Here is an 11,422-nt window from a genome sequence, read left to right on the forward strand (position 1 = left end):
TTATTATTATAGCATTCAAATGAAAGTTTGCGGTACTCCACGTATTGTTATGAAAAGAACTATTCTGAAGTATCGCGTTATTCATAGAGCACATACCGCGTTAGCACAGACAATGTGTAACATAACAATGGATACCGAATGCATTCTTTTACTAATTACAAAACATTACAAAAGACTTCTGTGTAGTTCATTCAGCTAGAAAGTTACCTTATGTCTTATTAGCCAACCATTTCATCCACTGAACAAATAATGTTATGTGTTGGCTGGTGAGAAACTATTTTATGAGTTGTAACCGAACGCCGGCAAATGATCGTTGTGACTGTAATTATAATTGTTGCCGCCGCACAAAAACCCAGTTTTAACGAAACGGGCGACACGCGAGCAACGCTCGTTAGGCCTACTGGGCGTTTTATTAATTTTGTAATATCACGAACCGTGTGTAAAAACAATCAATATTGATTGAACGAGTTGAGTCTCGTGAATAAATAAAGTTTATTATCGCGATCATTCCATAGCGATATTTTGATCATTCACATGCCCCCCCCCCCCCCCCCATACCACAAACAATTCACATATATCATTCTAAAGTCGTGGCCTCCTATGATATAGGGCCGGGAGGTTTTGCAACCTTACGAATACGATAACGAAAACGGATACGTTACACATTTGTGAAACTTTTGAGCTGATCCCCATTTCATATTCGTAAAGCGTATTCGTGTTGACGAATATCACCAGTCATATTCGTAACTACAAAACGAGTATAGTTTTTGATCTATTATTTGCACATTTTGCAATTGAATCAGGAATGATTCATGATTATAATATAATTATACTTTTATTTAAAGTAATTTACTAAAGTAATTTACTAAAATGCCATGTCAATTTTGATAAATAGCAGTTTTAGTCCTCACTCCCTTTGATGTTACGCTAGGAGGCCTAGGCAGCCACCAAGCAACACCTGCGCTTCGCTCAAATTTACCGCAGTCATATTTTGGACGGCGCCCTCAATATTTCGTTGCCATGCGAAACAGATTTTTACTGGCTTACGAAAAACGAATACGTGTGTGTGATCCGTTTTCGTTATCGTATTCGTAAGATTGCGAAACCTCCCTAATGCAGAATGTTCTTGCTACCAACGACTATCGTGTCAATGTTTAAATATTGGATTTTTACGTGCAAATCGGAGCGTAAAAAACCCTCTTTGCCTGTTTTCCTGTCGACGTTGAAATACGTTGAGTTGCGTTGAGTTTAAAATCGTTAAAGTTGAAAATAAAATAGCGATGACGATGGACCGCTAATATTTACACATTTTTACGCGATCGTTCATAGTTTCTTGGTTCTCTCGAGCGTTGCTGGGACACGCGGACGTGAAGTGTTGCAAAACTAAAGGCCGGTGCACACCAAACGCGAAGCCGCGAATTTCGCGTTAAAAAGTGACGCACGCGGCAGGCGACGGACGCTTCCAGTATGAACATAAAAGCGAACAGTGTACGATAGCAAAGAATATATATAACAAGAATGAGTAATCCGCGATTTTCCCTGTAACAGTAATATTGTCCATGTGGTAGGGCGCCGCCATAAGTGAGGATGTATCTGGGATGTATACAACTGTTTGTGACGGTTTCACTAATCAAAAGCTGGACCACCGGTAGTATTTTCATGATAAAAAATGTTATCAACTACATGCCAACATCATGTTAAATGCTATTTGGATATTTAATTGTTCGTTTTATGCAATTTATTTTGTAAAAACTGCCGTATAAACAGTTCGCTTTATCAACCGGGCGCTACGATAGCGTGACCGGGCGTGTTGGTGTTTACGCGTTTTCACGAAGGATAGTTTAATAATATTCCTATATTTAACTTGTTTCTGGTAAAACAAATAAATGTTAATGACATTTAACATTTTATCCTATAAATAACATGTACTTTATACTAATTTATATCATAAAAACAATACTTAATTTACCGGGCGTAGAGTAGTACGCGGCAATAGTAGTAATAGTGATACTTCAGACCCGACCTTGGTGTATTTCCTGATTACGTAATATCCGCCAGGTGTTTCTAATGAAGGTCGTTCATTTCCTGGTACTTCAGCCCAAGGTTGGCTTTGGTGTATTTCCTGGTAGTTACGTAATAGTTATATAATTTCCGCCAGGTGTTTCTAATGAAGGTCGTTCATTTCCTGGTACTTCAGCCCAAGGTTGGCCTTGGTGTATTTCCTGGTAGTTACGTAATAGTTATATAATTTCCACCAGATGTTTCTAATGAAGGTCGTTCATTTCCTGGTACTTCAGCCCAAGGTTGGCCTTGGTGTATTTCCTGGTAGTTACGTAATAGTTATATAATTTCCGCCAGGTGTTTCTAATGAAGGTCGTTCATTTCCTGGTACTTCAGCCCAAGGTTGGCCTTGGTGTATTTCCTGGTAGTTACGTAATAGTTATATAATTTCCACCAGATGTTTCTAATGAAGGTCGTTCATTTCCTGGTACTTCAGCCCAAAGTTGGCCTTGGTGTATTTCCTGGTAGTTTCGCAATAGATATGTAATTTCCGCCAGGTGTTTCTTTGTCTCTTATTTATTAATTTTTGGCGCGATGTTCTGGTACGTGGTGAGTGACGTCATTACTTTATTTACGATTTAAGACGGTGAAACAAAGTGAAGCGGCTATTGCTGTACTATTTTCCAGTTGTTTTGCCTATCTTTGCGTAGAGTATCTCTTTACAGTATTTCATTATGTCTGGAAGTATATATTTTTCGCAAGGGAGTTGTGTAGATACTGTTATAATAATTAGCGATGATGAGGATACTGTTGTTGTTCCAGGCAGTGATATAGATGATCGTTACACGGCGGCCGAAGAGGTTATCCCCGCCGGTATAGATGAAGGAGTCGAGAGGAGTAACAGGCCTACAAGTTGTATATTTACGTACGTGGACGAGGTGGAGAGAGAATTTTTGTTGAAAATGGAGCGTTTGGTTAAACAATTGTTTGCTGCTCAAGTGTTAGCCAAGTGTTGGGTTTTAAGTAAAGCGGCTTGTTATGGTTGTGAATTTGACAGGAGCAGTCAAAAAGATCATGATTTCTGTTGTATGAAGTCTCTAGAAGAACAGATTGACTATTTTTATCGGGAGGTTCTGGATAAGAAGTATGTTTCAGTCGATACCGTTTACAACGAACTAAATATGCAAGGAGAATATTCATTGCCTCGGTATAGACATTTCGTTTATTTTCTTGTCAATACCCTGATTAATTCAGAGGCTATTTTTAAGCTGTTGTGCGAGGATATTTAAATTGTGTTTGATCGCACGTGTCACGGAAACGATTGACCGGAAATAACAATCATTATCTTTTTAATTACTGTACTGGGCTACTTCCCTACTGAGCTGCATATACATCCTGATTCAAGCGTAATCGTTCGTTTCACTCTCTGTAACTCTCTACAGTCTATAAACATGAGTTTCAACTGTTTACCTACTCCGAAATTGGCAATTGGTGAGAAAGCCCGTAGGACTATGAAAAGAGTTATGGGGAGTTCTAATGGTCAAACTGACGAGTGTAGCAGTTTAAAATTACCAACGATGGCTTCTACATCAGCGAATATAATGGATTCTATAAAATCTTTTAACGGTCAAACAGATGAGTGTAAAGGTTTGAGTAAAGCCTTAGGAATGAGCGCCCGAGATTTTGCCGTAATGACCGATGGTGTACCAAAGATTTCCATAACTTCAAAGAATCGGATTTTCTTGTCTAAAAAACGCCATGTAGTGGCCCAACGATGGGGTGACGATGTTTATGTTTGTCTCAGAGAGTATTACCAAACGGAAGAATATGGTGCCTTCAAACCTGGACCTCTAGGTATTAATTTACCCGTTCTGCTGTGGCAAAAACTTTTCAACAATATTGATTTAATTATTCAGGCACTGGAAGACTTACAAAGAGACATTAACATGGTGGAGGCAGTAAGAATCCCACTTTCGGACATAATTCATGTGGTAGTTAGTAACTGGAAAGAAGAACAATTTGTGTGTATTCGCCGCTATTACCAGTCTGAAGAAGGAGGCAAGTTTAAACCCGGTAAAAAAGGTGTAAACCTTCCAAAGAGTCAGTGGTTCAAGATAATTGAAAAACACTGTGAAATACAAAAGATGATTGAGGAGGTTAGTAATGATAATGCGGCTACTGTTGACAAAAGCGATAATGGAGGACGTTTATTCAATTCAGAACATCAATTGCTACCCCCTGATAAGTTATCGGTGCAAAAGATAATAGGGGAAAATTTAGACTGTGATTACCTTCAACTTCTTGATAAAGGAGCAGCCGATACATTGTTTAAAAAATGTGAGGAAGAGATTGACTATTTTACCGGTGATCTTGCAAAGGTGAAAGTGTATGGAAAGTGGTTTAATATTCCTAGAAAACAGGTTAGTTCCATTATATTTTTATCCGTGGTTTTGTATTAATGACTTGTTAATTACTTGTATATCGTTTCCTTTGTTTTTCTTTATTTACCGCTGTGTAGCTATAGGTGTAATTTACTCTTTTACTGTAAATTATTTTATTTAGGCGTGTTCATTTACATCTCGCCAAATAATAAATGACTTTCTTTGTATGGTTTCCTCTCTGCAGGTTTCGTTTGGCGATTCGGGCTTAACTTACAAATATTCAGGCAATACAGTACCAGCTTTACCATGGCCACCATTCCTGAAAGATCTCCGCGACCTTTTAAAATCGGTTACAGGACATTACTTCAATTTTGTTTTGGTCAACCGGTAAATATTCTTGTTTATTATTTTATTTATTTATTTATTTTTTTATTGATTAAAAGGGTCTATAGTTTACCTCTAAAACGATTGAACATTATCAGTATTCATACTGGATGATTTCTGCAATTTGTTAGATAAGATTGTTTTAATGGATAATTGGGGTTTTTTTTAGTCTCATCTTAAAATATCTTATTTTCTATTGTATTTTGTCGTTACTCTATAGATATGCTACTGGAAGTGATTACATTGGCGAACACAAAGATGATGAGAAAGACATGGATCACTTTAGTCCAATCGCCTCTGTATCATTGGGGCAAACACGTATGTTTAGATTTCGACATGGTGATGCGCGAGGTAAGAGTCCCAAAAGAATCATTGAGCCAGTAACTGTTGATCTTAAACACGGTACATTATTAATGATGAATTATCCCACTAATGAGTACTGGTACCATTCACTGCCTAAAAATCAATCCATCAAGCTACCAAGAATAAATCTCACGTTTAGAGATATTAAAAGATGAGAGAAATGTTACGCAAACATTACAGTCTTTAATAGTGATTGCAGATCTCAAGAATATCAACTGTTCATGATCTGTTCTCATTTAGTATAGTAGTACCAGTTGAATTATTTTTGTGATGATATTCCTACAAATGGTTGTATTATTGTATTGAAGTTAATTCACTTAGATCTTGGCCTAATTCCATTGATCGTTAATAATCATGTGATTGTTTGTCATTGTGTGGATAATGATTAACTTTACGAATAATTTCTTAAAAGTAACTTGTAATGTATTTCTAATTGTTAAATACAATTTTTTATGTTTTTAATAAGTGTGTAAGTTTTTCTTTAAAGCATTTTAATCGTAATTTCAAGAGTAATATGTACTTGTAACGTTTGAAACGGACTGGTAGATTAAACAAAAAAAAACAAAAACAACAAAAACAAAACACGTTATAATAACACTAATAATAGCACATATTTTCGTACATGTATCAATGATTTATCTACATATGTGTGATTAATATTATTACAATAAAGACCATGTACATCTACGATATTTTTACTGTAAGTGGTATTGTAAATAAAAATTATGAATTCAATCGTGAGATAAGACCGATATCTGTGTATTATTTTATATTACTTTTATCATAATTGCAACAACAAAAAAACTCAGAGAAATCATAATTATCGAATACAGAAAGACGTTTTGGTTACCAATTGTATTTCTTGACACTTAATACATTTTAACAGAAAACAAGACCTTCAACCGGAGCCAAAAATGGAAATTTGTTTACGTGCAGGTTATTGCCATTAGATATTCTTAGAACTACTTTGGTTTATAAATATTGTCACTTTTTTTCTACACGTTTATCTACCGAGATTTTGTTTTCCTTTTTATGAATCTTCCGTTGTTCATAAGCATTATTAATTTTTACAGGCCTTGTTCTTCGCTTTGCAGGCTAAATCTTATAACGGCATAGGCCTACATTTTAACGGTTCTTTGTAAATATCCTCTTATTGATTGTTACCTTTAGTTCTCTGAATGTTTTAATTTACCGTAGATGATGAAAAAATCCCTTAATCTAGCACCATTTAAAAAAAAAAAAAAAGGTTCCGCAGTAAATGGTTTATTTTTGATGGTATTGATGGAATCATCGAGGCACAATATTAGGCTGAAAAACATGACGTCACTATTTTAAACGGTTTATCATAACAAGAACAATTAACCAATCACAAAACTGAGCTACTGATTTGCGTAGAAGTTTCTGGAAATGACAAATTAAGGAAACACGTACACATTAATAAATATATATTAATTTTTATATAAATAATAGACAAAACAAAAGGAAATACACCAAACAAATCATTTTTGTTATGAATTTATAATAACTTTAAATTTTGTCCATCACAGGAGACGCGTTTAGCGTTTTCCAATTGTAAAACAGTTTCGCATTGCGTCGCAACACATGCACATACTGCAAGTACCGTACCGTACTGTAACAAGTCTACTGATATGTATTTTGTTGGTCACTCATCATTTTAGCCAACACATTATTTAACTCATCAGGTGTAATATCTTTTCACAAATCCTTTATATCTTTACTTTTTCTTGACAACTCATAACAAACAAGAATAGTACTCTGAATGAGTGTGGGAGAGGTGTGTGAGAGTCCCATTCAACTAAACCTTGCCAATTTGTACTCGACCTACGATAAAACCATTTTTTTAAAGTCAACATAGCGACGCGAGAAAAAATTGATAATAGGGATAAAAAGTTTTTCTTGCATTGTTATACAGTAATCTATGTTTTTCGGTGTTTACACCATCTCATTGTTTATAATTACGTTTGTTAATATCGATAGTGTTTCTCTAGCAGAGTTATATTACTTGTTTATACTCGTATAGTTTGAAGTCCTCCATGTTGTTCGTATATTTTGTAAAAAGTGTACTTATGATTACTTTTAAAAACCAACTCATTTTATTTGCATTTTATCTACACCTCATGGTTAAAATGTGTTGTTTTTCATAGAGTGTGATGATGCTTAAAACGTTATACTAGTATAACCACCAAAACGGTTTATTATCTGTAGGAAATCATCAATTGTAACATGCGGTAAACAATACAAATTAGTTTCACAAATTATTAAAAAATAGCACAATTGTTACAAATGAATTTAAGAAAATAAAGGTGTACAGATTTTATTTCGAAAAAGTGTAGGCCTATACCTACAAAGATAATTTTACATAAAGTGTACAGAATAAATTAACAAAAAAAGGTCACACATACATTAAACTAATTCTTATAAAAGTGTACAGTGTACTTTGGTTATCAGGTATATCAACTTTAGTATTTTAAGTATAGGGCCTATTTGTGGCAAACACACGGTCCCTTTTAATTGTGGGTAGAGGCCTTTTGCCGTTCGTAATTCAAACTGTTCGTAAAATTGAAGTTAATATTCTGAGATTAGGCCTATAGCCTATGATCGCAGCTTATACTAGTCAACGGTCTAAAAGAGTTGTATTGCAGGATGTGAAACATAAAAGTTCATTAATAAACAGTATATTATAACGATAAAGAAACGAATGTACGATACACCAATATAGCAATACAATAACTGATTAACTGAAAACTTGAAGTCTACTGTATTCCTACAATCATTCAAGTAGACATTGTTTGCTGAGTGTATGGTACTTTCTCCAAAGAGAATTCGAACGATGGGCTTTCGGACGTGTTTCTACGGTTATCAGAACGGGTCGATAATGAAAAAAAAACAAAAACAAAACAAACAAACTGCCTACTAACTCCCAAAAAAATCAATACCTATAAATAAGCTGAACCTACCCCACTAAATAATCTCTTCCATACATCAAAATCGACCGAAAATGATCTGGACATTGAAAAATGGACACGGTCGTCTGTTCTTCTTTTCTGTTTCCACGGCTTGGGACGACATCCCTGTTAGTGATGTACGGTAGCCATGCGGTCTACACACTTATGATGACCACATCGCATAACATGTTCAGGGAACTTATTTTTCAACTCTCTGATACAATGTTTAAATACAAGTAGACTGGAAACCATTTAGGAACAGGGGTTTCTAATAATAAAAGTTGTTTAAAACTTTAGTTATTGTCAAGGGGAATTGTTCAAGACTTGGAGTAAAAATGGTCAAGACCGGAGGAAAATGGTCAAGACCGGGGAAAATGGTCAAGACCGAAAGAAAATTAAATTTCACCATTTTATAAGTTTATAGTCATTTATTGTGTTAAAATTCATTTATTATTAGACCTGTATACGTATTCAATAACAAAAAATAACTTTGTTACATTAATAACATATCTTTAGTGGTTAAGGTAATATATTATTTCTCTGTATACTGACGTCACAAATATAGATAAAGAGAGACTGTAACTAAATGTTTATTACTTATTAGGGTTACAGGGAGAGTTCCATGCAGCATTAAAAGGTCAATTAATGAGCCACCCAACTTAATTAAGTACCGGTACTTAACAAATGTGCTCAAACTCAATAAGGGTTACAAATCTACAAGAGACTGTAACTAAATGTTTATTACTTATTAGGGTTACAGGGAGAGTTCCATGCAACATTAAAAGGTCAATTAATGAGCCACCCAACTTAATTAAGTACCGGTACTTAACAAATGTGCTCAAACTCAATAAGGGTTACAAATCTACAAAAGAGGACATTTTATTTTTAAACCAGGGTTAAACATTAAAAGGTCAATTACTTGAACTCTGAACATGGGAAAAATACTTGTGTCAATTGACACTTGAACTTGACATCTATACAAGGACGAATAGACTGTGACAATTAACCATGACCTCTGGTCAGCCGTTTTCACAGTTGACCATTTTCCCCGGTCTTGACCATTTTCCTCCGGTCTTGACCATTTTTACTCCAAGTCTTGAACAATTCCCCTTGACAATAACTAAAGTTTTAAACAACTTTTATTATTAGAAACCCCTGTTCCTAAATGGTTTCCAGTCTACTTGTATTTAAACATTGTATCAGAGAGTTGAAAAATAAGTTCCCTGAACATGTTATGCGATGTGGTCATCATAAGTGTGTAGACCGCATGGCTACCGTACATCACTAACAGGGATGTCGTCCCAAGCCGTGGAAACAGAAAAGAAGAACAGACGACCGTGTCCATTTTTCAATGTCCAGATCATTTTCGGTCGATTTTGATGTATGGAAGAGATTATTTAGTGGGGTAGGTTCAGCTTATTTATAGGTATTGATTTTTTTGGGAGTTAGTAGGCAGTTTGTTTGTTTTGTTTTTGTTTTTTTTTCATTATCGACCCGTTCTGATAACCGTAGAAACACGTCCGAAAGCCCATCGTTCGAATTCTCTTTGGAGAAAGTACCATACACTCAGCAAACAATGTCTACTTGAATGATTGTAGGAATACAGTAGACTTCAAGTTTTCAGTTAATCAGTTATTGTATTGCTATATTGGTGTATCGTACATTCGTTTCTTTATCGTTATAATATACTGTTTATTAATGAACTTTTATGTTTCACATCCTGCAATACAACTCTTTTAGACCGTTGACTAGTATAAGCTGCGATCATAGGCTATAGGCCTAATCTCAGAATATTAACTTCAATTTTACGAACAGTTTGAATTACGAACGGCAAAAGGCCTCTACCCACAATTAAAAGGGACCGTGTGTTTGCCACAAATAGGCCCTATACTTAAAATACTAAAGTTGATATACCTGATAACCAAAGTACACTGTACACTTTTATAAGAATTAGTTTAATGTATGTGTGACCTTTTTTTGTTAATTTATTCTGTACACTTTATGTAAAATTATCTTTGTAGGTATAGGCCTACACTTTTTCGAAATAAAATCTGTACACCTTTATTTTCTTAAATTCATTTGTAACAATTGTGCTATTTTTTAATAATTTGTGAAACTAATTTGTATTGTTTACCGCATGTTACAATTGATGATTTCCTACAGATAATAAACCGTTTTGGTGGTTATACTAGTATAACGTTTTAAGCATCATCACACTCTATGAAAAACAACACATTTTAACCATGAGGTGTAGATAAAATGCAAATAAAATGAGTTGGTTTTTAAAAGTAATCATAAGTACACTTTTTACAAAATATACGAACAACATGGAGGACTTCAAACTATACGAGTATAAACAAGTAATATAACTCTGCTAGAGAAACACTATCGATATTAACAAACGTAATTATAAACAATGAGATGGTGTAAACACCGAAAAACATAGATTACTGTATAACAATGCAAGAAAAACTTTTTATCCCTATTATCAATTTTTTCTCGCGTCGCTATGTTGACTTTAAAAAAATGGTTTTATCGTAGGTCGAGTACAAATTGGCAAGGTTTAGTTGAATGGGACTCTCACACACCTCTCCCACACTCATTCAGAGTACTATTCTTGTTTGTTATGAGTTGTCAAGAAAAAGTAAAGATATAAAGGATTTGTGAAAAGATATTACACCTGATGAGTTAAATAATGTGTTGGCTAAAATGATGAGTGACCAACAAAATACATATCAGTAGACTTGTTACAGTACGGTACGGTACTTGCAGTATGTGCATGTGTTGCGACGCAATGCGAAACTGTTTTACAATTGGAAAACGCTAAACGCGTCTCCTGTGATGGACAAAATTTAAAGTTATTATAAATTCATAACAAAAATGATTTGTTTGGTGTATTTCCTTTTGTTTTGTCTATTATTTATATAAAAATTAATATATATTTATTAATGTGTACGTGTTTCCTTAATTTGTCATTTCCAGAAACTTCTACGCAAATCAGTAGCTCAGTTTTGTGATTGGTTAATTGTTCTTGTTATGATAAACCGTTTAAAATAGTGACGTCATGTTTTTCAGCCTAATATTGTGCCTCGATGATTCCATCAATACCATCAAAAATAAACCATTTACTGCGGAACCTTTTTTTTTTTTTTTAAATGGTGCTAGATTAAGGGATTTTTTCATCATCTACGGTAAATTAAAACATTCAGAGAACTAAAGGTAACAATCAATAAGAGGATATTTACAAAGAACCGTTAAAATGTAGGCCTATGCCGTTATAAGATTTAGCCTGCAAAGCGAAGAACAAGGCCTGTAAAAATTAATAAT

At 34.5% G+C, this 11,422-nt stretch overlaps 1 protein-coding gene across 1 annotated transcript; it reads left to right on the forward strand.

The window, feature by feature from the left end:
* Positions 1–3,680: 3,680 nt before the first annotated feature.
* On the forward strand, positions 3,681–5,872 carry LOC140062508 (DNA oxidative demethylase ALKBH2-like). Its single transcript, XM_072108762.1, has 3 exons — positions 3,681–4,421; positions 4,627–4,769; positions 4,987–5,872. The coding sequence occupies exons 1-3, from the start codon at positions 3,693–3,695 to the stop codon at positions 5,282–5,284; spliced, it is 1,170 nt and encodes a 389-aa protein (XP_071964863.1). The 5' UTR covers positions 3,681–3,692; the 3' UTR covers positions 5,285–5,872.
* The last annotated feature ends 5,550 nt before the right edge of the window (positions 5,873–11,422 follow it).

Source organism: Antedon mediterranea, chromosome 11, assembly GCF_964355755.1.
Source record: "Antedon mediterranea chromosome 11, ecAntMedi1.1, whole genome shotgun sequence".
Lineage (NCBI taxonomy): Eukaryota > Metazoa > Echinodermata > Crinoidea > Comatulida > Antedonidae > Antedon > Antedon mediterranea.

Bases quoted from the DNA above. Each gene is read 5' to 3' on its own strand.
- LOC140062508 (XM_072108762.1), top strand. From the start codon at position 3,693: ATGACCGATGGTGTACCAAAGATTTCCATAACTTCAAAGAATCGGATT. The intron at 4,422-4,626 runs GTTAGTTCCATT...TCCTCTCTGCAG, and splicing joins TTAATATTCCTAGAAAACAG to GTTTCGTTTGGCGATTCGGG. The intron at 4,770-4,986 runs GTAAATATTCTT...GTTACTCTATAG, and splicing joins AATTTTGTTTTGGTCAACCG to ATATGCTACTGGAAGTGATT.